We start from the raw sequence: 27,548 nt of genomic DNA on the forward strand, positions 1-27,548 counted from the left end.
TTGTCTGGGATAAGAGACGGCAGGTCTGTGTGTTTATCAGACTAACACTGTAATTGGTCAAATTTGACAAGGACACTCAGGTCTGTTTCTTTGTTAAAGTGTTGTGTATAGCTCTAGGTCTTTAAATGTGATGTAAACTTAAATTTAAGCACAGGCTCACTAACAAACATTTAGTCTTGGATTAGGAAATTCACAAGTACATGAGCCATTGTTATTCCTTTGTACTAACAATACAATAAGTTTTTGTATCTGAATAGAAAATGTTGATGATTAAACCACAGAATTTCTGAGGTTTGTACAGTTATGGCTGAGCATTTTAGAGGTTTACTGTTACAGATGGAGAGGCTCAGGTGTCATTTGGCAGGCGTTTGTGCTGTTACAGTATTGGCTGGACTGACAGAGGCAGCGAGATGTAGGACCGGTGGGACTAGAATATGATCTGCGTGCAATGACCAATTTTCTGAGGGCAGTTAAATGTAATGCCTCTTTTCTTTGGAACCACCCTTTCCACGGATAACTGTTGTTTTGATTTTTTCTTATGAGGTGCCATGTAAACACTGAGGATAACTTCAGTGATTATCCAGCTCTGGAAAAGTCTGGCTGACTGATCACTGAGCAGAGTGAAATGTGTAAAACCACCAATTAATGACCAAATCAGAGGCTTTTTACTTTTTGTTAGGCACCTGAATGTTCAATACAAAAGTGTTTATAGCGTGACTAAAAAATATAATGAACATAAAAGGGAGTAAACAGATACAGAAGAGGAACAAAGGTGCATCAAGTTCAGCTCTTCTCTTGCATAACCAGACGAGTCAAAAGGGAATTTAACTGCCATTATTGATGTCACTGAGTCAGAGGTTAGAGGCCAGGGGGTCAGGTCATTGTGGTTTATCTACTTGCTTGGCTGTCCGCTTGATTGACAGTTTTGGGGCATCAGAAGTGGCTTTGTGATCGTTATGGTAACACTGAAGCTGGGCAGAGCGTTTCAGAGGTGTGAAAATAGGAATGTCTTTGCCAGTGCAGCACGTCTCAGTAGCTCTCAGGTTGAGGTTGGGTAGGAGGGACGGCTTCACGTTTCATCTGACTGGGCTCTGAGGACTATGAGGTGATGTAAGGCAGTTATACTCCACTGTGTGCATGATGTAAGACAAAGTTATGTTCTTGCTATGGTGTCTACAACGAAACCCACATTTATCTGAGATTCCAGCGAACAAGACAGAGTATAAACCACTGTCTGAAAGTAAAGACATTTTTACCTTATTTCAGTGCTGACAGACCAAATGTATTTATGACACACTGTAACAGGGAAAATGTACTGTCACAAAGGGTTGACTGGTGAGCAGCTCCAAAGGAGGCGTTTTTCTTTAAGTTATTGAGGAATTCAGTTTGCTAAAATTGTAGTAGTGCTGCCATATCACCGCGAATAAGAAGCTGAACTGTTCACAGTTGTATGTGTGGCAGTGTTTCCTTGTTTTAGTTTAGAGGGTTTATCATCCGTGATGGAATAATTGCTACTGCTGTCTAAGTTCAGTTTTCACTCTAAGGAACTCATGCTTCGTACGTTCTTTTATGTGTATACTACTGGATTCTAACAATATCTACAGTCCACCACTGCATCATAAACATGCTACAACTGCCAAAGCTGAATTTAGAGCTGTCAAAGTGATGGGACAATCGTTGGTACAGCTGCGCCATCAGTTGCTGTTCATATGCATTACGTGTCCAACAATAGTCTGCGTTCATTCCTTTTGTTTTATGTGTGTGCACACGTGCGTCTCCGTTGATGGCGTCTTTAAATCAATAGCCTGTCACCTTGTCAAGTGGTGGAGCTGCCAATAAGCTGTGTTTATGTGTGCGTTTGAGTATGTGAGCCTCGCCGACTCCGTGTGTCCAAATACCAGAAAGGCTTTTCTTTTTGTAGAGGGCAAGTGAACACAAATATATTGCTCATCATGTTTGCCGCACATTGTTGTCATTATTGTGCGGCAACCTCTGTTCGGCATGATTGACTGTCACCTTCTTTCTTTACGTTTTTGTTCTTTGGATTGGATCTAATTTCAGGACGATCGTTGGTGTTTGTCACTGTGTTACTGTGTTCCTGGTAAAGTGAATATTTACTGTGTTCTGTTACCATGTCAGTCTGTGTCACTGTGTGTTGCTGGTCCAACAGGTCAGTGTCTACAGTGTCACCATGTCAGTGTGGATCAAACGTGGAAATTACAACCATGAATACCACCACAAACAGAGCCAGTATGTGGTTAAAGAGTACAGCAGGTACAGGAGACATGGCTCTGAGCTAATGCAGCGCTTACATCATCCTAATATTACTACTAATAGCAGTATTTTAACAGTAGTAAGCTCTGCCACTACTAAAACTGCAAATGCTGCCATATAAGCACAAATATAACAAATTTAAGGCTAATCTGGTTGATATTAGGCTAAATTCAACCCAGTCCTAAGGTGGCCATGCTTTTTGAAAGAGGCTTCTTAAAGGTATTTGGTATTGTCATCTTACAGCAACAGGTCAATGAAGAGCTGTCTGTTTTATTCTACCTGTTTATGACAGTTTCAGACATTAGTTGCCCAAATTGAGCTGATTTTATTTATTTCATTCTCTTCGATGCTGAGACTTAAGTATGGCCAAAACCTGAGTTTTGATTGGAGGAAACTGTTTTCTGTAGTCTGGGGGAAAAAAATGCTTCGCTAAGAGTCAGTGTGTGTGTGTGTGATTTTCAGGAGTGCCGACAGATGCTCTGTCTGCTGTGTTTCATTCTAAACTTGCTGTATTAAAAAATCTTGCTCTTGCCGTTGCTCACTTACTCTGCTTTTTTAAAAACTTTTGCTAATATGCAGCTAACCAGTGCAATCCAAATCTACTTAATATGTTTAACAAAGTGTTCAGTGACAAATATTAGATGTGGTCTGATGGTTTAATGTAGCGGTAGTTCCTAACTATTTTATCTCAGATTTTTGTCAGCATAAAAGTTATATGAAATGTGCCCTGAATAACAGCTGACTGACTTGCTTATCAAATGTATGATAAGATTTGTTTTCTGCAGACGAGACAGTTTAAGGAGCATTTGCACAACTAAGGAGAAATTATGACATTTTTTATTCTGATCATTTCTTGTTTTCTCATCTGTACAGAAACACATATTTTGCCAATTAGATTTAAACCCAACAAATCCCAAACTGTGTAAATAGTTGTCGCACCCCAACTTGGCATCCACTTGTAACACATTTCCTAAGATAGTACTTTTAGTTTAGGATGGCCTCACCTCTTTCTCTTAATTTTGCTGCTCCGCCTCCCCTGTTCTCATCACAAGGGGCCGATCACAACACCAACTGCCTTGTTTGTTGCTGCCAGCGTTCAAGATGCCCTTGACCTTCTAGTCTGCAGGGCACATCTGATGGCGGTGCTGGAGTTACTTCTGGTCGCAAGTCTTTGGGGACAACAGCGATGAAAGACACAGACTCAGAGCTTCTTACTACTGGCTGTGTCTCTCCCACTGACAATCTCCAGCTATTAGGCAACCAGCCAAATTCCATCTTCCAGCTCTAGGGAGCCTCTCATGTGTCAGGCCTTCATTTGCATAGTCTGTTAAATATGAGATAGGGCTATGTGCAAAAACACTGCCTATAAAAGTAAAGAAACGGGTGTTGTGATTAATTGTGGTTCTTATATTTTTTTTTCTCTCTTTCTTTTAAACTGTCACTTGTTCATGACAAAAATGTCTCACCAAATGGACGACAGTTGTTCAGAGAGCTCTTAGGTTACAAAGGCAAGCATTTGTAAATATAAAAAAAGCAATAAATTAAAGCTGTCTCATACAGAACAACACCCTCAGTGGCACAAGGGGCACAGGCTCAGACTACCATCTCAAACAGCAGATGTTGAACATCAAGGTGAAATCCTCTTAAAAAAAGCTTCTCCCTGAGGTGCTCAAGCTTCTCTCATGTCAGCCCTGAGGATTCTGCCAGAACTTTCTTTGAGCTGGTGTCTCTTCTGCCTTCACAGAGGGGTCATAGGTGAGTGTGTGTTGATAGCCTGCTGTGTAAAGGTCAGGTTCAGTCAGGGAGGTCTTACTTTCCTGTCCCGCATTCTTTACATAAAGCTGGTTCTCAGACTTTTGTATTGTGCTGGTATCATGGAGGAGGTCAAAAGCATTGGGATTTACTCCCTTAAGCTTTAAAAGCCTGTTAGAGGGGGGAAAAAAAAAACATTTGTGTAAAACCAGAAGCTACACTCTTACAGCAACAACAAGCACAACCTCTAAATATCTAAAACATCTCGGCCTTGTGGATGCTCAGTTGGGGTACAACAGCTCATGTTCTAGAAAGTGCAAATTTGGTAGATGATCACTGATTGATTAGTAAATGTTTTGCTGATCAGTACAGAGGAAATCCTACAGACTTGTCTTTGTTCACCAACTAAGGCTGTAACGGACAACTTATTAAAAACAATATCATAGTTATGTAAGATAATGCTAATAATCTATATTTATTGAACACTTTTCGAGTGCTTCACAAGGCAGCAGAATAGAAGTAACTAATAAAATATTCAGAATTTAAAAGATAAAAGCACAACATGGCGTAAAAGGAAATTAACAATTTGAAATATAATTGCAAACCCTGTCAAGACTGGCTTCAGCTCGCTGCAAATATCTGAGAGGCAAATCAAATGAACACGCTTTTGCTTTGGAGGCTTTCTTTTGACTTGCAGGCAAATGCATTGTATGTATGACCTCAATATTATGAAGCAGTTATTGTTGTGGAGCCAGTGTGACTACAGTAAGTGATGTTTTGGCAGGGATACAGCCATGCATGATGGTAATGTCACATCTGAAATATTTCTAGTGTCCTGCAGTATTACGTAGGGAAATACTCAGTTCTCAGCCTGCAGCGTAAACACGGTTTTTCCTGAATCTACTAGTGGAACTGATTTACTGTTTGTCTTTAGCTCTGAGGCGATGGAGGAAAGATATGAGCATAAAACAAAAGCTCGCATCCAGGAAGTGGTAAGAATCTATGAACTGTTTCTATCCAGACATATTGATGCAATGACAGTTTAGACATGTAGTTTAATTGTCATGTGTGGATTTTATTAATATTTTTGCCGTATAATATAGTACGATGCAGTAAATTGAGTGTTAAGGCAATATGGAGAAGTGTGTATTATTCATTTGTTGGATGTTTACTGGTATCTCTGTGTACCTGTGCAGGTAAGCACGAAGATGATGGAGAAATATGTGCGGGAGGAGCACATGATCAGAGGACCAAATTTCCTGGTCAGACTCAGATCCCACACTGTGTTTGAACACACTCCAATCAAACTCTTCTGTACTATTGAGGGCTTCCCCATGCCCGTTGTTAAGTGGTGAGTAAGAAGTAAAAACGTGTTTGTCCTTAAACATGGTAGACATAGTCACTCGAGTATACACTATGTCATGAAGACACTACACGACTTACATTAAATTGTAATATGACACTAGATCTTAGTAGCGATGCTCAGAACGTTACTTTAAAACTATTGTTTATTCTGGTCCCACATGCCTTGATGCAGTTGAGCTATACTTTTTATTTTCTTCAGGTATAAAGATGGTGTGATCCTGGACATCTCCTCTGGAAAGTACTTTGTTGAAGCTAAAGGTGGAGTCCATTGTCTGGAGATCCCAAGGTACAAAACAGTTCATGAAAGATTTCTGATCAATAGCAGCACTTAGTGAGGATGTTTTGATATCATTGTGGCGCAGTTTTACTCAAAAACAACAATTTGCTAGACAGGGCAAGTCCAATGGAAGATAATATTAGAAATTGTCAATTTCAGCATCTATTTTATTTTATTTTTTTAAGGATTTGAACATGAGAATATCTCTGCCTCTCCACCAAATCTATGCATGTGCAATCCAGAATCACTAGATTAACCTCTACATTTTATTTATTTTTTGCTTTTTCACATGTACACACAAACTTTCAGGCACCATGATGCACCAACTGCAGAAAGTACCGTTTTCAGCAGTACAATGAACTATTAAAGAAGGTAGAAATGCGACAATAAAAGATAATAAACAACACACTATACGGTGTCTAAAAATACAGAAATGTCTCACGGGAGGTGTTTTAATGGGACTAAAATGTGAGAAACATGGCCAGTTGTTGCCATGGTGACTCGTGAAGTTAGTGAAGTTGATTATCCAAAAGTGATGCTGGTAAATGAGCAAACTTATATTTGTTTAAACATTCTGATTGCACGGTTCAGATATTATTCCACATACATGCTGGTAACCCTGCAGTGTTTCAGTATTAGGCTGTGTTTTCCATATTTGCAGCACATTTCAGTATTTGGTGGTGTTTCTAAATGCAGCACATGTCTGTTTTCTTGGTTTGTGTCCTCTCCATTGGCATGTTTTTTCTTAAGACGCAGCGCATTGAGCTTCAGGGCCGCCGTACTGACTGGCCAACTATTTGGCTTCAAATCCATCCTGCCAATCCCATCAGAATTCACACACAAATTGAGATTAGAGTCATTGCATCAGAGTCAGCTGGTTATGTGGGCACGCTGTGTGATTACAGTCAGGGGACCAGAGAATATCCCGCTCTCCCTCCAGTCTTGGGAAGCTCAGCTGTTCGAGTGCTGACCTCAGTGCTACGTGATACTCCAGGACTCTTACGGTCATCACTCTTTCCTTGGCTCCAATCGCCTTCGCTGCTTCTCTCAGTTACTTAAACACAGGCCAGCTAACAGTAATTACTCCTTGTAGAAAAATACCCCTTAACCTCAACAGCGTCCTGAGTGGTGTAAAACTCATTAGATAGTACGATAGATTAGCAATTACTCAGAGTGCTGTGTGTTCCTTTTCAATTTGAGAATGGTGAAAATGACAGCCTGGGATGGTTGCTCAGTTTTAAAAATAGACTGGAAGAACCTGAAGGATGAGTCTCTTTTGAATTACAAATTACCAGCATCTTGTCTGAATTTTAAGCCAGGCTCGTGACAGAGAAAGAAAATGCACCAGCTCCCCCCACCTCCACCAGCCTCTCTGCCCTAGATCCTCACCGTGGAGCTCCTCTACAAGCCTTTCAACCTGCTATTATGATTCACAACAACAATACATCTGCTGCTCTCCCTCAGCTTTCTTCTGCAACCCACTTCCGCTATGATGTCAAAGGCTTCTTTTAATGACTACATCTGCCTATGCGCTCTGCACGGGGTAAAAATTCCCGTGTCAGATGATACTGGTGTAACATGAGGTTGTGGAAAAGTTGGTGAGAGGAACATCGGGGTAAGGATCCAGGGTGGAAGAGAAACACTGGAGGGCAGAGAGAGAAAAAAAAGAGTTTGAACACAGAAACACAACAAGAAACACGACTAAAACATGGCTTTACCACTGAAGCAACCGTCTTGTGTGTCTGAAATCTTTCTGTCTACATTTCGTCGACTAGCCTGCAAATACAGTTTTATTCATTGGCACCCGATGGAAACAGAATCTAATCCTGAATACATTCAGTTTTTCTGTAAATTGCCAATGTGGAATTTGTTAAGATGAGGAAACATCTGTGGCCATGTGTCTCTAGAGGGGAAAAAAAACACAGAAACCTCTTGTGTAAATAATATTTGGAGGAAGCCTGCCAGTCACAGTGTTGGTGATGTGCTGTATTATATCCTGCTACTGAATGACAGTATGTATTTTGCAGGCGTAGATTTGATTGCAAAAGAAGCGTTTTGTTTTGTATTGAAAACTGCTCACACAGAAGACAAGATTAACAGCCTAACTTGTGGCTCTGTCTCCAAGTCTGCTGTTAAGTATTCTGGAAGCATTAGCGATCAGGAATATGTCGGGTGAGATGGGACTGAACACGTGATCTTTTCTTAAGGGGGAGCTGTATAACTGAGCCAAGCATTGTTGGTGCGGTTGTTTGTATGAATGCTGAATCTCTGCCGCGCTTCTCCCCTGCTGATTATCCTGAGAACATAATGCATCCATGTGAGAAATTATTGCTCATTTGGTGCATTGGTTCCACGCACTTTGTACGAGCAAATCCACGCTGGCATTTACTTCAGTGGTTTACAATTAGTCCTGTCAGAGCCGATCCTCATGGATATGCTGTACATCTGGTGTTTAGGCATCTCCCGTGTTTTCACAGATCGCTGTAAACATTACTTAAGACTCACATAAACACCCGGGGCTTAATAGAATGTGATGGAAAATGCTGCTATGGCACAATCCTAAACCGTAGATTCTTCATTTAGTAGATAGCAAAAATACGACTGTCTGTGAGATTTCTATGCGATAAATTAACTAGAAACTGTTGTTTTTATTGTGCTTTATAGATGCTCAACTGATGACACAGCTCAGTACACTGCTGTCGCCGGTAACAGCCATGGACAGGCCTCTAGTCAGGCCTCTGTTATCGTCAAGAGTAAGTCACTCTATCTGACGAGCTGCTATCTGAACTTGAAGTTTGATGTTTTATCAACCAGTCACACCTCGACATCTCTGGTATAATTTAAACTACAATGGGTTAAATAAATAAATAAATATTATTGCCATCATATTTAGCTGAGGCACTTGGATCTAAAACTGCTCACGTAGACCGTCAGTTCACCATAAGTACTGCTTATTGAGTTTCTTAGCTTTAATCTGTAGAACTAGCTGCTGATAACGATGATTAACTTTCGCTATGTGTGTTTTTAATTGTGTAGGGTTCAAGCAGGAAGAAGAGTCTTGCCCATACGCATGGCTGCCTTTCACAGGTAGGCATTCAGCCTTGTCTGAATGTCCAGAAATTACAATCTTAAGACCACTGATGACGACAAAATCTCCTATCAAGGCACTGTGTGAAGCAACAAGCTGTCGCCTACCCCTCTGTCTCACGTGTCTTCCTCTCTCCTGTGTCCCAGCTGCCATGATTCCCAAGATCCAGTACACTAAAATCAACATCACTTTTGTGGAGAAGTTTGGCCCAGTGTTTGCTGCTGAGGGAGGATCTGCCACTTTGTCTGCTACCATGACCCTGAACCCCAACCTGGCCAACCTACAGCCCGAGGCACAGTGGTATAGAGATGGTAATTGTTATAAAGTAGCATTTAATGACAACATAATTACCCTATAATTGCTAGTAATATATACCGACGGCCACGGTGTCTGCCAGACCCAATCAAGTCGACATGCAGCCAGAGGCACAGCAGTGGAAAAATTGGAAAATGTTATGGACACTATTTTTATTGCTTATTAATTATACTGAGAGCAGTTAAATAGACTCTAGTAATATACCCCCAATTCATGAGCAGTTTCATTTGGTATGTGTGTGTCTCCAGTATAAAAGCAAATCGTGAATGGAATTCAGTCAAACCTCACATGTAGTTTAAACAAATACAGTGTTTTAGCAATCTAGAAGCTTCTAAGACTGGTGCCGTGATAGTGATTCCGTGAACTTGTCTCGTTTCAAGACACTCGTCTGTTTGACTCTAAATGGGTGAAGATTGAAACTGGCAGAGGAGTCACCACTTTGAGTCTGCCAAACCTCTACAAAGACGACGAAGGCCTCTACACGCTCCGCATGGTCACCAAAGGAGGCACTGCAGAACACAGTGCATTTGTCTCAGTTGCAGGTGAGCTGGATGATTAGATGGTTTAATAGAAGCTGATGGCTTGAAACCAAACGTGAAGCTTATGACCAATGACTCACATCAGAGTCTGAAGGTTCTATTTCATTGTTTTGTTTTTGACATAATGCTTTGCTGTTTTATCACTTTTTCAAACTCTTGTACTATATGTTAATATACTATTATAGTAAAATATTATGACTTACCTAACACTGTCATCCCATCACTCTGTGTGTAGATGGTCCTCCTCCAGTCCCAGCTGCACCCGGTGCTCCTATGGACATCAAGATCCACGACGCCAACAGAGATTATGTCATTGTGTCATGGAAGCCTCCTAATACCACCACAGAGGGTCCAATCCTGGGATACTTTGTGGACAAGTAGGAGTTAGTGATATAAACACCATAAACAGATAAACTGACCAACATAAAGACAAACTGATTACTGTAAGTCATCACACAGAGTTGACCTGACTAACTGTTTAAATAAAGGGTTTTTGTCTCGAGGGACAGGCAATCTATTGCCTCCATACTGCTCTACCCCTTCAATCCTCTCAGGATCTTTTTTGAGCATTTTACAGCTAAGCTACACGTTTCAGTTATTCTGTTCTTTAAACTTCTTAAATACACAAACCTAAATACATTAATATACAGCATATAGGAACGTATAAAGTGCATGATCTCATAACTAGCTGGTCACATTTAATAAATGTTTTTAATTTTTATACACACATGAAACAGAGCAGACCACAATTATGCTAAAAAATGCCCAATTGTTGTTTCTGTATTTGTTTTTTTTTTTCCAAGCACCATAATGAACAATTTTGTTAATTTTCCTACTGTGTAACAATTACAAGATGCTATATTTCCACATACTGGTAGATATTAATTGCCATTAGGATTATCATGGCTTTTATGGTAGAACCGTAAACGCAACAAATTAAACATCTACCACTTTAGACACACATATTTTCAATAATAAAATATCACCATCATGACAAATGTCCAATATTTTATTCATCAAGCCAAAAATATAGTCAACATCATCATTTTCCCATTGATGTTCATCCACTCAACTCCTCTCTTCTTTACTCCTTTTCTCTTTTCTATTCTATAGATGTGAGGTCGGAACCGAAAACTGGACCCAATGCAACGACCACCCCATTAAGATCTGTAAATACCCCGTGTCTGGGCTGTTTGAAGGACACTCCTACTACTTCAGAGTCAGAGCCGTCAACTCCCACGGAATCAGCAAACCGTCCCGCATGTCCGACCCCATCGCTGCACTCGACCCCACCGAGTTTGAGAGGCTCCACGGTGGGTTCAGATGGATTAGTGCAGAGATATGACTTCACATCATTTTGACTTGATAAATGTGTCCTGTACACACTGACGGTTTGATGTTTGATAGGTTTGAAGCCATGGTTTTGGACGTTATTTTGCTGAAATTTTTCTGTTCTGTACCCCTCTTTTACTGACGCAAAAGCAGTTAGTCACTCAATGAATGGTCTCCATTTGGTATTCAAATCACTACACTTACTCATTCCTGGAAAAAAAAGGAGCAAAAATCTTGTCTTTCCAACATAAGATGTAATAAGTTCCTGTTTCTTAAATCATTTAGTTGTGCTCTATATGTGTTTTATCAATGATCTGCATTTTTGTAAAACTATGTGATACCTATTCTATCTTATGCTGCTAGATTTTGTCAGGTTACCCCCATAAAATAGATAAATTAAATAGAATAGGTTGCGGTGTAAGATGATCAGTTTTTATCAAAATCACTGAGCAGGTTTAAAAATATATATATATATTTACAGGTAGTAGATGGTTGTATTCAAGTATTTTATCCAGATTTACATTTGAAGTCTATTTGAGGTAACTTCAGCATCCACTTCCAGCAGACTGACGATCATGTCTTTTGTCCTCCTGCAGCCAAGAAGCTCGGAGGAAAACTGGATGTTGTGTCTTACCATGACGAAGTTGAAGGTTGGGATTTTAATTCAATTGAGCACACATGTGTGCAGTATTACTACATTATATCTTTGTTAAATATTCTAACAACCTGTGCGCGTATGTGTTTGTTCTTTGGTGTAGCTGATGGAAAGCCTCCTGGTGTTCCATCGGGAATGAATGTCTCAGAAATAGACAGGACATACGTTGTTTTGAGCTGGAAAGCCCCGGCATACCACAGCACAGCTCCCATGTGGTACTTCATAGAAAAGGTAACAGACGATGTCATGCAATTATTTCAGTACTGCTCTGTACAATACAACCTATGACCCACTCCAAATAATGGGTTATGATTTGAATAAGTGGATAGCCCTCATTTTTTTGTGCTATATTTGGTAATAATCTGTTTTCTCTGTCTCTCGTTCCACCTACAGTGCATGGTAGAGAGTGGTGGATGGCAGCGCGTCAACACTAAGGTTCCTATTCGATCTCCCCGCTATGCCGTCTTTGACCTGGCAGAGGGCAAGCCATATCAGTTCAGAGTTTTGTCTGCCAATATCTATGGAACCAGCGAGCCCTCTGAGCCAACCGGAGTGATTGAGACTCTGGAACTCAAAGGTCTGTTTCAGCCATTTTCTCCGTACGCAGTTCAACACTTTTCCTACAGCAGTGAAATAAACTGACACTTGAGCTGTTGGTGAGTTTTGTGTTTTGTTGTCTTTAGGTGTACCATCTGCTCCGGGTCAAGTCATTTCCACAAGGGAAACGGACACCTCTGTCCTCATCCAGTGGGCCCCTCCAAAAGAACCCAACAATCTGATTGGTTACTACATTGACCAGTGTGTGAAGGGGTCCAAGGACTGGACCTCAGCCAATCACAAGCCCCACAGAAACGCCAAGTATGTTTCCAAGCAAAAAACCTCTAGTGCTCAGAAATATGGCTTTTCTCTGATTGTTAGCTACAATAAGGTATGAAAGCAACACTCATGGGCTTTGCATTTGATTGTGTTCCTTCAGGTTTGTGGTTAGTGGTCTGACCAAAGGAGAAACCTACGTGTTCCGTGTCCAGGCTATCAATGAGATCGGCCTCAGCGATGAATCCCAGGAGTCTGCACCTCTCACTGTCAAGGCCGCCCTCAGTCAGTATCGCCTAACGTGTGATCATAACTACAAATGATAATACTGATCTTCTGTTCCCACTTTGTGCAAAATGGACATTTAAAGAATTACAATCCAGTACTGTTTATTTTTTAGCCAACCCCTCTGCTCCCTATGACGTTGCGCTGCTGAACTGCGACGGCCATTCGATGGTTCTGAACTGGAAGAAGCCTCTTCACTCCGGAGGCGCAAAGATCAAGGAGTACTATGTGGATAAAAGACGCAGTGGAACAACTATGTGGAGGGAAATTCACATCCCACCAGTCACAGAAAGACTTTACAAGGTACAGCTATGTCTGTTTTCATTTCAACATTGTTTGTTGTCGAGTTCACCTTGAAACTTTGAAACTGAAGAAGAAAGAGAAACAATTTGCATGATTTGCGTTTTAGCAGTTTGGTTGGTATTTCACATTCAAAAGCCCCCGAAACCTAAAAAAATGCAGGTCAGGTTGGAATGTTAGATATCACTGACTGACTGCTGCAGCTAATTCATGGCTTTCACTTTTGTGCAAAATCAAATTTCAGGAATTTAGAGTGGCATGTCCAATTTGTTTAATGATGACTGCGATGATCGTAACCATGGTAACATTATGCTGACAGGTGGAGGGCCTGACAGAGGGAGCCGTCTATCAGTTCCAGGTCTATGCAGCCAACCTGGCCGGCCTCGGACCAGCGTCCAAGCATTCGGCCGACTTCACGTGCGATGCCTGGAATATGCCGGAGCCTGGTCAGTACACGTCATGTTCTGACTCACTTGGTCTAACATGAAGCCTGTATGTGTCTTTGACAGTGAATGTGAATTGTCTTTCTTCTCCCCTTACTTTGTGTGTTGTATAGGTCCTGCATACGACCTGAGCTTCTGTGAAGTTAGAGATAGTTCAGTGGTGGTTGAGTGGGAAAAACCTGTCTATACTGGTTCTGGACCAATCACAGGCTATCATGTTGAGTATGCAAAGACGGGCAGTTCTGACTGGACCACAGCCAATCAGACGGCTGTCAGTCACCGCTTCCATAAGGTGAGGGACTCTATAATATGATTTATAGTTGTCAGGGTTCATTTATTCTGAACAGATAGAATTTGATAGAAATATTATGACATAACTTTTAAAAATGTGGGTCTCTATTCTTCTTCATTTTACTTTTTTCTTCACATATTTAGAGTAAAAAAAAAAAAAAGCTTCTGGAACAGCATGAAAGAAATTAGAGTATCTCTTGTGTAATTTAAAACATAAAATAATATTGTGGAGAAACTGAATGCTGACTGCTGAAACAGTTATTGTGCATGCACGCTTCCTACATTAACAAAATCTTCAGCATTGTCTTCCTTTGTGTCCACAAAGCTTTTTATTGGCTTCTGCTAGCAACTGTACAGCTTCAGAAGTTGATATATTACATTTCAGCTGTCAGTAGCAGCTTAAAGTCCTTTATTGTAATGCAGTGGTGCAGTACATTAAACTGTCCAACACTGCCATCTAGTGGATGGAGTAAACAATTACTGGGCTTAAGCACAGGACAAAAAGGTAAATCTTCATAGCATCACAATTTACATTTGCAGCAAACAGGTGACTTATCTGAATATGTGACAGTCGCAAGTCAGACAACAAACTAACATTATATTTATCTGACTTGTTACTGTATAATGTAATTCTCATAAAATGTGGACCCACTAGCATTTAGTTGCTGCAGTGACTGCTGGGTCCTAAAATGCACTATTGTCGTCTACATCTTAATTCTTTTCAGAAAAAGTTTACTCGCAACAGTTTCTGAGTTTATCAAAAAAATCTCCTGCGACAGTGTTAATGTCCCAGTTAATGTACCTGCCAAATCAGCCCAGACTGAAGAGGACTTCACCTGTCTTCCAGCGTTCACAGCTCTCCTCCTCCCACTGACAGGTTGTTTTGCATGTCTGTTTCCTAGGTAACAGGTCTGGATGTGGGCACTAGCTATGTGTTCCGAGTGCGTTCAGTCAATGCTGCAGGAGTGGGTATGGCCTCCATGGCCTCTGACCCTGTGACTGCCAAGGCCGTGGAAGGTAACACTTCATCAGACACTGGAGGATTACGAAACTCATTCAGTTTTTTAAAGCTTCTCATGGTTATGCTCTGTTGGAATGATACACAATTATTTGATAGCGCAGGAGGCCAGATGAAAGGCAGTGTATAAATCTAATCTCAATGCAAAACATAATATATGATCCAGGATACTTCAAGGCTTTCTGTGCCATTTTTTTGGATACAGAGATAATTTAAAAAGTTGTGTGTGTTTGTCTGTGTTTGAAGGTTCCCAGGAGGTGTCCTGTGTGGTGGATGAGAAGTCAGGTGACATCGTTCTGTCATTTGAGTCCTGCCAAATGAACGAGGGCTCTCAGTTCATCTGGAAGAAAGATTATAAAGAAATCACAGATTTCTCCAAAGGAGTGGTGATTAAGACGGAAGGCAGCCAGTAAGATGACATAAACACAACGATGAAAATGCTGTGAATGTGCAAACGATCGCACATAGTTCCAGTCTTTTATGTGCAACATCTCTCCACCTGTCTTTGCCTCATCTGCCCTCCATCGCAGGTCTAAACTGATCTTTAAGAACGCAGATAAAGAGGACTTTGGGACCTACTCTGTTTCTGTCACTAACACCGAAGGAGTCTCATCCAGCTATGCTATCTCTGCTGAAGGTGGGTTTTATTCATCGCTCTGCAAGTGTAGCTCTGGTGCTTAACCACGCAGCCAAGCTACGGCTGTACAGAGAATCATAAAAGAAAAGAGAATCTGCAACCTTCACTATTGAAATGTATTATGTTACATGTATTCACCGCCTGAACTACCGGCTTATAATACCCCTTTCGGCCTACCATCATCTGTTCTGTTGCCATTATCTTCATTATCTCATCAGCATTTACTTTAAATTACGCAACATATTTATTTCCTAACTGTGCATGCAAATAGATTTCATGCCTTGATCATGAAAATTTCAACGGTGCTGCACAGCAACATCCAGACAAGTACGTCAAAAGTACAGACTTGTGCAAAAATCAAAAGGAAACTGTGTATCGGTGAGCTGAGGCGCTGTGTAGGATGCAATAAAGATGAAAGCGATGAGACCGTACTTATAAACGATCTCACTGGCATGTAGGCAATGAACAATTTCACTGCAAATCTGATGAATTCCAACAGAGCACATTGCTCACGTTATTTCTCCCAGCTTGGGGCAGTGTGTGTGTGTGTGTGTGTGTGTGTGTTTTACCACTATGTCTTCATGGCAAAAGGCTTTCTGTCAGAAAGTTTCACAGTATTTCTCCGTCTGTTGCACCACTATGCTACTGGGGTATAATATGTTATTCAGTGTGCCTTCCACTGATTGCTTCCCATTTGGCCTACAGTTATTTCACTGTAACTCACAATAATTTCTAAACTCCCGACCATACGAGGCTTCATTTGTTTCACTTATATCACAGGTACTTGGTAAGGCTCGACTAATCTAATGCACTAACTCATAATGCGGTTTGTTGGAGGAGCTGCGAGCCTTTGGGGTCCAGTTCTAGGCGACGAAGAACACTGAGCTCAGATGCAGTGTCTTCCCTGTGACTGTTTCGGTGTCGAAGGGTTTATGCATTTATTTTCCTCCTCCTATTAAACACAATTAAAGAGCGACTTCTCCAGACTCCAAACCTGGTACTTGAAGTACCCCATCAAAGTGCACGGTAACATTACATCAATGCATCAAGTGCAACGTGTATTTTAATTGCTTGTTTGTGCTCAAGACAGCATGAAATTAATAAGTTGTCTCTACGTTTCAGAGTTGGCAAAGATGCTGGCACTCAGCTATGATATCAGACATCCAAGTAAGTACCTCTGGCTGACTCTTTCGATCTCTCGTAATCTCTCTCTTTGGCCCTTTTAATCTCTCTTCTTTTACAAGTTTTTTTCTCTGCTGCTTCTTAATCTGTCTTACCTACTCTCCATTTCTCTGTTTCTCCCTTTCATGCATTCATTTTGCTTTCTTCTGACTGCTTTGAACCTTTCCGACTTCTTTATTCTTTTAGGGGCATATTTCTCTTTTTTATTTGATCCAGAAAGAAAAAAAAAAAGAAAAGAAAAAAAACTCTTACCTGCTTTTGCATCACCTGCCTAACCACCGTTCACGTCTGCTGTTCTTCTGCCTCCCATCTGACTCGATTCCTCTCTCCTCTCCTCTCCTCTCCTCTCCTCTCCTCTCCTCTCCTCTCCTAATTAAGCAAATGCAATAATCTTGTGGAACCCCTAACCTTCCTCTTTCCTCCCCTCCAGTCATCCCGCTGAAGTCTGAGTTGGCCTATAAGATTTTGGAGAGAGGCAGAATGAGATTCTGGCTGCAGGCTGAAGAGATTTCTTCCCATGTCACCTACAAATTCTTTGCCAACAACAAGGAACTGTCTGGAGCTGATGTAAGATACGCTGTAGTTTTAAGAAGGGAAAACACAGTCAGGAGAGTTGGAAATTTTACTTTACTGGCTTTTAGGTGAATGAACTGACTGTCTGCCCAACAGTAGTTAAGCTAAGTGAGCTTTTCGTTGCAACATGAAAGCCGTAATCACAGCGAGAAAGTATCCACATTCCTAACGGCTATTATCGAGTACCTGTTGTTTCACTATATAACTCGATTTCTCTGCAGCCCAACAAGATGGGTCACGACGTCGCTACAGGCATCATTGAGTTCATCATGGACCACGTCACCGAGGAGAACGAGGGAACATTTACCTGCCAGATCACAGACGGAGGAGGCAAAGCACAGAGCTCATTGGTTCTGATTGGAGACGGTAAGAGAGGCTACCGTTGTGAACGCTATCTCATTTGTGTTTCTGCACTGCTTGAACCCACTACACTCTACCAACGCTGACCAGGAGATATATGAAGCTGATTCATGCGAAAAAGTACTTGCCATTTTTTTAACCCTTATTTTTCTCCTTGCTAATTAGCGGATATGCTGGCAAGCCTCAGACAGAATGAACACGGCCTACTGAGACATGTGCAGCATAAAGTATATATGCATATGTGGGTGTTTGGCAGTACATATGCTGCATCTCTAGTAGAAAGAGAATACATCAAAAAAGCCCGCATTAAGTTGGTAAATGTAAAGGCTGCCCCTAGATTCAAATAAAGATGCTTGCTTTCATAAATCATGATTCTACTCTCACACGGGGGGCCATTAGCTAGGTAATCCAGAGAAAGTATCTATAGCAACTACTGGCAACACTTTGATCTTTTAATTATTCTGTGTTTATTCGAATCTGTATGTGAACACAGCTTTCAAGGCAGCGTTGGCTGAGGCTGACTTCCAGAGGAGAGAGTACATCAGAGTCAAAGAAGGTGAGAAATACAAAACACCGTCACTTTTAATCTTGAATGAGCTTCACCCTCCTTAGCCTCGGACCAACACACCACTATGACAACTAATCAATGAGCGTGCGGGGTAGAAGTGGAAGTTGTGTTGTTGCCTAAACTGAGAGCTGCAACCTGCAAACTCAAGGTGGACCCATTTCATTTGGGGCTCACTATAAGAATACGCTGCAAAGTTAGGAAATTATAGAACTGCACACAAGACGATTCCACAGTGGTATTTTGCACAACTCTACAAATACTTTGCAGAAACTTATGTTCCTTCCTTCTCTATCCACCCCAGGTCCCCACTTTAGTGAGTTCCTGTCACTTCAGGTTGGAGATGACTGCTCTGTCACACTGGTCTGCAAGGTAAACACAGCTACAGCCAATAATTATCGATTACTTATCCTAAAGAAACGGGAGAGTGACATCGGATATCTTACGAGACATGCCGTGGAGGTGGGATGCATGATGCCACAATGCCATGTAACGGTTAGGTCTAGACTAGAAAATATCCAGCATTAGGCTGTCAGGGTTTTGTTAGCATGAACGATACTAAGAAGAGCATTTTAAGATTAAAGTGTTGTTCGTACGCCCCGAGACAATCTCAAGCTGACATCTGTTTAATCAATTTGTCTGTTCAGACCAAACGAGCACATTTTGAATAATGAAGAATATATATGCGGTAAATTCAGGGTGAATGTCGTGTGAGTCAACACACAGCAGACGTAAACATCGACTATTTTCCAGAAATGTGCTCCATTTGTATTTGGTGACAGTTATTATTTAGTATACAATATATTCTTGAAAATAAAAAAAACCAGCCTAAAGTTGTCTTGGTGGAAAGACTGGATTTTTTTTTTTTTAATCCATAAAGTGGGTAAGAGTAACTGCCTAAAGTAGAAAAGTTTAGGTACAGTTATGTGCAAACATTTTGGCACCCCCGGGCGGTTTACATATTTTGTTGATTTTTGAAGTGAAAAGAAATAAATGCTAACCCTGCAGCAAACAGACACAAAGAAACGAGCCTTTCTTCAGACATTAATGCGCTGTTACCTTTGAGCTCTTGAAATTATAAAACAGCAAAAAAATTTGGACAGTTTTTAACAGCGTGTCTGAGAAATTCATTAACTCCATAGGCCTTTATTGATTTGTTAGGACTTGTAAAAGGCAGGTAAAACATTTTTAATTAGACATTGTCTCCCAATGACATTTCTAGAGATTGCGAATTCACTGACTCTTCAAACGTGGTAACGTTCAACAATCATGGACTCCTTCAAGCAGCGGACTGAGGAACTGAGATCAAGATAACTGATACCTACAAAGCAGGAGGAGGCTATAAAAAGCTTTCAAAGCACTTCAAGCCTGCAGTTTCCATTACCTGAAATGCCATTAGTAAATGGCAACTAAGGAAAACTGTAGGTCAAGACAAGATCTGAATGACCAAGAAAACTTTCTGGCGTGTCAGGCAGAAAGGTGAAACAAAACCTGCACATGTATTTGCAGCTCAGCATGGGAGAGGAGGATGCATCTTCGTCACAAAAATCATCTAAAGTATGCAAAGCAGCATATGAATAAGCCTCTAAAAGTCATTTTGGAATCAAGTGCCGTGGACAGATGGAATCAAAAGATCTTTGGCCACAATCACCATCCATGTGGAACAAAAAAGGAGCAGTTTTGGAAAAAGAATTCTTGCCAGCTGTTCTGTATGTGGAAGGAAATCCTCGGCTTTGGGGTTGTGTGGGAGCCATTAGCACGGGAAACACTGCATGAAACACAAGCTGGAGCTTTTAAACTTCCCTGACCTGAACATCATTGAAAATCTGTGGGCAGATCTTAAACATGCTGCAGAAAAAGGGAGAAAAAAATCACAGATGCATTAACTTTTGACAAAAGATTTGTTTTTCAGCTAAATCTGTTTAATCCGTTTGCTGCAGGGGTTTACTTCTTTTCATTTCCCAAACTTATGCGTACAACTTTATCTGTTGGTCTTGCTAAACCAGCACATAAACAAAACTTTACACTCCTCACTTACATGTCTGATTTGCAGCTTGCAATGAGTCATAAAATTTTAAAAAATCTACGATATGTGACATTAATGGCATCGTTAACTGCAAAGGTAAAGTGTATTTATATGCCTCATTTTGCCCACAGAACATCTCCAACTGACCTGACAAATAGCCCCGGTTGTCATCAAAGGTTTAGGCAACTGATGATATGTTATACAGAGGTTGTAAAAGAAGCGAGCGCCTCCCTTTCTTGTTCTTGAAAATGAAACTGAATGTCTTCATTATGTTTGTCATTGCAGGTTGCTAACCTGAAGAAGGAATCAGAGTTCCACTGGTACAAAGAAGACACAGAGATCATCCCTGACGTGAAACCTGACCTCGGATCAGGAGTTTGTAAACTGCCAATTAAACTGGTACGTGCACGTGGAAATTTTGTCTCCCCCTTTTGACAGTGAGACTAATTACACAAACAACGTTGAAGTGGGATTCTGAAGTATGTCACTGCATCAACCACTTCCTTACTCTGATTTTCTTTTCTGTCTGGAGCATCAGAAACCTCTTCCTTGGGTTTTCCACTGTAGCCTCCTCTGTCTCTGTCACTATGGTTGCTTCCCTCTTTATCTCTGGCAAATCAAACATTGCTGGTTGACATAAAACACATTGCTGCCAGAGCGGCGGTGTGGGAACGCTTCCGCAAACACCAGATTTAACGCTCAATACCATACCGCAAAACGCAGGGAGATTTACGTGGCACTTATAGGCTTAATCAGCATTGTATTAACTTGTATGCCACGGGAATGAACGTAATACACATTCATCGATATGTGAAAGTCGCACAACCTGGCTTTAATCTTCTGAAGGCTATAAAGAAACTCTGCAATGCTATTAGGTCTTATACACACACACACACACATCAGGATACGGTGTAGGTTGATACTAAATCAAGGAACGATCGCAATATTTTGCTCAGTGATTTTCTAGGTTATAAAAATGCTGCACTGTTACACAATTTATTGTATCTCTGTGGACCTAAAAATAAGGACACTTTATTCAAAAATAACACTTCACCATGTGTTCACGTTCAACAAATCAGCGTGCCCTTGTTTCCTCTCCAGTTCTCACTGAAGACAAGTGGAGTTTATAAGGCCACCATCCATGACGACAGAGGAAAAGACATGAGCCAAATCGACGTCTCTGGAAAAAGTAAACACGCGTTTCTTACTTAATTTATCTTACTGTTTGATTAAGGGAGTAGTTTACTGTCTAAATGAGCGAGTACAAATGATAATGCGCTGTGCACTGTCTCATGAAAAGTAGAAACTCGTTTGTACATGACAAACTCTTACATTCTAAACAAACTCTGACCTTGTTTTTCTATTTACTTTATAAAAATATGTCTTGCCAGTTGACAGCTTGCTCAGCTACTGGCTGTATTGATTCTAGATAAGATGCATTTGAATTTTTGCTGTAAAAGTTTGTGTAAAACAAACTTAAGCTGCTCCCTGTAGTCCTTCAAGCCTGCACTTGTTTATGCATTTTGATGGCAGAACTGAGCATTAATGTCCTTTTCAGATTATGCCTTATCCCTTCTGTATTAGTTGTTGGTAAATAAGACCTCGAGGAAGAGATTATCTGACAAACTCTTCTTTTCATATTGTTTTGCTGCAAAAAATGACAGACATAATCAGTTTATTAAACTCAGCAGGGATGTTGAGTTACAAGGTGAGGAGACAGTTTCTCCCAAACTTAGTGGAGTAACAAATACCAGACTACTGAGGCAGGAACAGTGTTAAAATTTAATCTTTCCTTAAGGAGTTCTGAATGCAGCCACCAGAGGGCAGCATAATGCCTTTCCATCTTACTGGCTTTTTCCCTGACCCCATGTTACTCTGCCTCTCTTCTAGTCTTTGAGGATGCCATAAACAAGCTCAGCCAACTGGCTGGTAGGTATCTGTTTCTACACACACATACACCTACACACATGCACATAAGTGAATACACAAACATCAATTATCACACGGACATATATCCACATTATAAACACTGCTAAACATCACCGGCATCATCCTCTACCCACTGCAGGGATCCAGTTCAAATTATCTAAATTTAACATGGCACAATCACACCACAGTGATAAGTGATTTAGTAGATCCATCACCAGGCTGATATGTTTCTGTTTTAAAAATCCCACTGCTACACACACACACACTTATCAGCGTGTGGCAGAAGTTGTCATGCTGGAAGCATTTGGCCATCATGCCATCATGTGGTGAAATCACTTTAAAATTCCACTGCGCTGTCACAGTGACAGTGTGGAGGAGCATCTTACTCCTATTTTAAGAGACAGTCACTTGACAGCTCTGCAGCAACTGTTACAGCAGTGGTTGCAGAGGAGAAGAGGGTTCATTACTGTGATAATGGGAAACCATGGTGATGTGACCAGGTGGATGACACACTTGTCCACTTGTAATGTGCAGTGAACAAAGTTCCACACAGACATGGTGCACCATAAAATACCTTTTAGGTATAATGGCTTTGAAAAAAAAAAGTTAATGAAACATGGTTGAAGTGTTTTACTGAATGGCAGCATACAAACAGTCTGCACTCTAAAAATCTGCACTCTGCTTTATTAGCACAATTCCGCTACCCCAAGCTGGACAAAGACAACATACAAAAATGAAATCTTAAAACAGATACTACAAATGGCTGCAAATGGAAGTTTGATTTTCTTTGATTAATTCTGTTGTGCGTGCTGCAGCTCTCACAACAGAGCAAGGCCATGCTATCCAGCGGCAGGTGGGAAACATGTTGATTTTGATTTAAAATGTGCTCTCCGCAACATCTGTCTCCACCGTCACCTCCTCTAGGAGCCAGCGCTGCAGAGCTGGTGATTAAGTGCACGGCAACAGGCATCCAGCTACAGTGTCACATGAAGTACTACACCTCAGAGATGAACATCGTCTGGTATCACGGGTAAGGAATTAGATTTCTAATACTAGTAATAACACTATTATTACCGGCACAACTATAAACATAACTACAACCACTAATAGCAGCAGTAAGATGATGAAGACGAGGAAGACATAAGAACAAGAGTGACTCCAGTATTTATAGGTATAGCAGTGGTTTTAGGAGATATTAGAGCGTTTCTTTAAGTCTTCCTATAAACATGCTGACCACAAACACATTATTATTGCATTTCTCTCAAGTCAAACTGCCAGGAGTGGCAAAAACAATAAGCCACATAATAAAACTGGTGATGGCTGTTGGCAAGTGTTTTCATTATCCTGGTTGTTGCAGTAAAAATTGCCCTGTTTTGTGACAGAAATCACACCCCTATCATTTTCTATAAAGAAGCGAGGTTTTTTTTTCTGCACTTAACGGCACTCTGTCTTACCCTCGAGATTATAAAACGTGGAGGGAGCGGTTGTGGAATGAAAGTGAGTGGACAGAGAGAAAAGGAGGAAAAAAAAAAAAAACACCGAAGAGAAATACAATGGAGAAGAGCGATGGAGATTTTTATTTTAACACCTCCCTGTCCTTTTTCTGCCAGCGTGTGTTAAGAGCGACAGATAGGCGTAGCATTAGGGAGGCATGTAAACATGACTGTCCATTACCTCTGAAACAGGCTTCACCCACTCACATCACATCACAACACTACGCGTGCACACAAGCTAACCTCTCCTCTCTTGTCCTCCCCTCAGTGAGGCTAAACTCACCCACAGTGACAAGATTGTGATTGGAGGAACCTCTGCTATGGCAACAATGGAGGTATTAACGTCTGCTGTGCTGCTTCTTGGGCGGCTGACACACGGTTAATTTTAGGACAGCAAAGCGCTGTTGTCCATTTTTTTTGTGGCTTGAAAAGTCCTCAAAGTGCCTTTTGCAGAGATGATACCGGGGTAAACTTTGAGATGAATGAAATTAGTAGTCACGAGGCGTAGCCAGATAATGAATAAAAATACTATACAATTAATTAAATTGGATTAATTAGGCAGCGTGTCTGTCTTTTGTTTGTCAGAAAGCTTTAGAATTGTAATTACTCAGAAAATGAATAAATCTTATTTAAACCATGACTTAAAACCCATAGACTGTATATAAAAGATGGACGTAGCCACCATGAAATCACCCATTAGTTTGTGAACTGCAGTTTTGAGACATAAAGTTTGGCAAACTGGCAGTTTCCATCTTTAAAAAGTGGATGTGACCATATTTGGACAATTTGATGATTGATGCTTATTTCTGGGTCAGATCAGGTTTAAGTTAGCTGATGACTTAGTTAGCAAGGTGCATTCATAATTGGAAAGTGAAACTGAAACAAACGAGTTTACATCTATTTAAATGAACACAGTGCTGTGGGTACATATTGCTGTTCCTCCATCCCGACTGAAGGGTCAGCAGGTCACACGGTAGTCACATGCTAAAACACACCTTGCTTTATCATCTATCCATCCATCCATCCATCATCTATACACCGCTTAGTCCTCACTAGGGTCATGGGGGGCTGGAGTCTATCCCAGCTGACTCAGGGTGAAGGCAGGGGACACCCTGGACAGGTCACCAGTCTATCACAGGGCTACACTTAGAGACAGACAACCAAGCACACTCACATTCACACCTACAGACAATTTAGAATCACCAATTAACCTCAACATGTTTTTGGACCTTGTGGGAGGAAGCCGGCAAACCCTCACCGGGACGCGAACCAGTGACCTTCTAGCCGCGAGGCAACGGTGCTAACCACCGATCCACCTTGCAGCCCCGCTTTGTCTTCTATTTTACTCTAAATGTGAAATAATTTACAAAGGTAGCATCATGCTGCATTGAAGGAGACTTGACACTAGTAACTGAATCCATAAAAAAAATGAGAATTAGAAGTAGGATAATTTTCTCATATACTTCAATGCAATCTGACTTGTTTTTGCACCGGAGATGTCGCCCCCTGTTGGGCCTTAGAGATAATGCAGGTTCCATTTCCAGACATGTTATATACTGTCCATGATTAAAACACACAAGCAGAAAAAAAACAAAAAAACACCCATAGACTGAGCTGATGGGTTTGTTGCTTCCTTGACTGATGGGTTTATTGGTTGATTGATTCACAGGTGATTGAGCCGATGGAGAAGGATAAAGGAATGTACTCCATTGTGATCACCGACCCTGAAAACTCAAATAAACGTACACTGGACCTCAGCGGCGATGGTCAGTACCTTCCCTCTCTTGCTGTCTCAGTGTCACTCATTTTATTGATAATTCAGTAAAAAAAAAATAAAGGTAGAAACAACAGTCACTTTATTTTTATGACTCTCTTGACTTCAATTTGTAGTCTACGACTTTCAAGTGATGCTCCAATCAGAAGCTACGCTTTGAGTATCAAACGCTCATCCCCTTAGGCCTGAAAACGGGTTGTAAAAAGTTTGAAGTTTGCTCCTGCAGCTGCTGTCAGCTTGAATTCACGCTTGGCATGATGCATTTCAATAAGGAAAGGTTTACATGCAGGAAAAAAATATCAAAAATCTCCATTAGAGCTTGTCAGACACCTCCTGAAGCAGAGTCAACCTCTGTGTCCTTCCATATTCTCACTATGTCGTAGTTATATTTTAGACAGATATTGAATATTGCCCCATGTTATGAACCTCGTCCCAAAGTCATCCCAGGAGCAGTGTTCTTATATTTTCACTAAAATATGGTACGGAGTCAGCACTTCTTCTTCACAAAGACGAAAGCAACAGATTCAGTTTTAAAGCCAGGGCTGAGCGTTTCTATTTTATATAGATGGATTTCTGATGTTCTCAAATAAAGAGACATTAGTGTTGTAAACAGTGAGTCTGACTTTTCTGTCTCTGTCTTTCACAGTATATGAGAAGGCTTTTGCTGAGTTCCAGAAACTCAAGTAAGACGACACTCTCTCATCTGCTTCTTTACTCGTTAATTTATGTGCATATTTCAGTCAAACTAACCCTGCTAATTGTGGATCACTCTTTCCCTCGCACTTGCCTTATAACTACAAGTTCCAACACCTCAAAGTTATGATTTCCCAGGATACCCTCTGTTCATATACAGAAAACCAGAGTCTATCCTTGCTCCAATGCTACCAGGAATACATTTGATATTTTGACTGACTAGTTTTGATTGGATTTGAACACTTAGAATAACATCTAGCAGGAATGAAACTGGTCTATGTTTTCCTCTCTACATTTACATCGCTTTGCTTGGATTGTATTAGAAAGTTTGAATGGTGCAAAGCACGCAGAGTTGAGTTAAACTTCTGAGTACACAACAGATGCAGTCGGTTTGACCGCAGCATGCAAGTAGATCCATAAAGTCGAGCCAATCGGTTACAAACATCCGTGCATTGCTCACACTTGATCAGTCCACTGCCCCTGCAACTACCGCTTCTGTTGAATATTGTAGAAATTCAACATGCCTGCCTCGACCCAGCGTCAACCTGTAGGCTCTCTTCTGAAGTTCCCTGGGGCCTAATTCCACTGTGGATTTAGGTTTTCTCCGAACCTTCTCTCTCTTCGCGTAATTCCCGACTGACTGTATGATGTCGAGATGAGGGCTCTGTGGGGGCCACGTTATCCACTGTATGGCTGCTCTTCTTCTGATCACACAATATAGTTCCTTATGACTCTGGTAGAGCCGTCGTCATGCTGATCGGGGTCTCCGTGACGGTATTGTGTGATGGATAAGAACCCAAAGGTGTAGCGATGAAAATGTTTGCACAGATGCCAATTATCCACACTGAGCTGCTGTTCTGTTCAAAAACTGTCACTCAGCTATTAGATTGCTTTTATGTACTTTTCTGTATACGGCAGCCTGCATGTTTGCATTTGACGTATTTGTAAAATCCCCGAGTCGAAGAAGATTTCAAAGTGTTCAAAAAGTCCAAGCCTTGCTGTCTGAAAAAAAAGTCCAGCCTATTAATATTTAAGATAAAAATCTCGGCTAAAAATAGAAGCAGTCAGGTAGCAAAGATCCTTTGGGTCCTTTGGCTAATTGGGCCAAAGCAAACCCCACACACACAGAATCCTTGCAAATCCAATTGGAAAATAACCATTGAAACTCCAAACACTAAGCGCTGCATGCAGAGTGGAAACTGTCCAAATCCCTTTTCTAATTAACATTCAAAGAGAGACATTTAAGCACAAGATTTTTACAAACGCATTGAAACAAGTGACACCCTGTTGCCCTTTTGATTGAGCATCAACATGCCAAGAGGAGAGCAGAGTTCCCCCAGCCATCTGGTCCTGTGGCTGACCTCTGGTCATGCCATGCTGCTCCAACAGCCCTCGCGAAACAATCCAATTTTTTTTCCAGGAAAAGATTAGTAAAATTCCTGAAGTAAACAACAGAAAAATGGGGTCTGGCTCTAAATCCAGAGTACCTTGTGGCAAACCATCTGACCACAGTTAGTTAACTAAAAATAACAAGAAGATCGACTGTGTTGTCGGTGTGCAAAGCCAGGT

The 27,548-nt window shown here is 41.0% G+C and overlaps 1 protein-coding gene across 1 annotated transcript in view; it reads left to right on the top strand.

Moving 5' to 3' along the window:
* myom2b (myomesin 2b) overlaps nt 1–27,548 on the top strand; it is a 32,667-nt gene that overhangs the window by 407 nt on the left and 4,712 nt on the right. The window contains exons 2-34 of the mRNA XM_008297238.1: nt 2,171–2,274; nt 4,961–5,018; nt 5,223–5,377; nt 5,591–5,677; nt 8,333–8,421; nt 8,705–8,755; nt 8,903–9,067; nt 9,452–9,613; nt 9,846–9,987; nt 10,724–10,923; nt 11,539–11,592; nt 11,701–11,828; nt 11,991–12,174; nt 12,281–12,455; nt 12,574–12,695; nt 12,811–12,998; nt 13,315–13,441; nt 13,552–13,730; nt 14,632–14,746; nt 14,994–15,156; nt 15,278–15,384; nt 16,507–16,551; nt 16,997–17,133; nt 17,361–17,505; nt 17,993–18,055; nt 18,369–18,436; nt 20,376–20,489; nt 21,192–21,279; nt 21,981–22,019; nt 22,944–23,049; nt 23,781–23,847; nt 25,182–25,278; nt 25,933–25,969. Coding sequence (XP_008295460.1) covers nt 2,192–2,274; nt 4,961–5,018; nt 5,223–5,377; nt 5,591–5,677; nt 8,333–8,421; nt 8,705–8,755; nt 8,903–9,067; nt 9,452–9,613; nt 9,846–9,987; nt 10,724–10,923; nt 11,539–11,592; nt 11,701–11,828; nt 11,991–12,174; nt 12,281–12,455; nt 12,574–12,695; nt 12,811–12,998; nt 13,315–13,441; nt 13,552–13,730; nt 14,632–14,746; nt 14,994–15,156; nt 15,278–15,384; nt 16,507–16,551; nt 16,997–17,133; nt 17,361–17,505; nt 17,993–18,055; nt 18,369–18,436; nt 20,376–20,489; nt 21,192–21,279; nt 21,981–22,019; nt 22,944–23,049; nt 23,781–23,847; nt 25,182–25,278; nt 25,933–25,969 — 3,740 coding nt within the window. The 5' untranslated portion in view covers nt 2,171–2,191. The remainder of the gene's footprint in view (nt 1–2,170; nt 2,275–4,960; nt 5,019–5,222; nt 5,378–5,590; nt 5,678–8,332; nt 8,422–8,704; nt 8,756–8,902; nt 9,068–9,451; nt 9,614–9,845; nt 9,988–10,723; nt 10,924–11,538; nt 11,593–11,700; nt 11,829–11,990; nt 12,175–12,280; nt 12,456–12,573; nt 12,696–12,810; nt 12,999–13,314; nt 13,442–13,551; nt 13,731–14,631; nt 14,747–14,993; nt 15,157–15,277; nt 15,385–16,506; nt 16,552–16,996; nt 17,134–17,360; nt 17,506–17,992; nt 18,056–18,368; nt 18,437–20,375; nt 20,490–21,191; nt 21,280–21,980; nt 22,020–22,943; nt 23,050–23,780; nt 23,848–25,181; nt 25,279–25,932; nt 25,970–27,548) is intronic.

The sequence above is a fragment of the Stegastes partitus genome, unplaced genomic scaffold (genome assembly GCF_000690725.1).
Source record: "Stegastes partitus isolate 25-593 unplaced genomic scaffold, Stegastes_partitus-1.0.2 Scaffold1202, whole genome shotgun sequence".
NCBI lineage: Eukaryota > Metazoa > Chordata > Actinopteri > Pomacentridae > Stegastes > Stegastes partitus.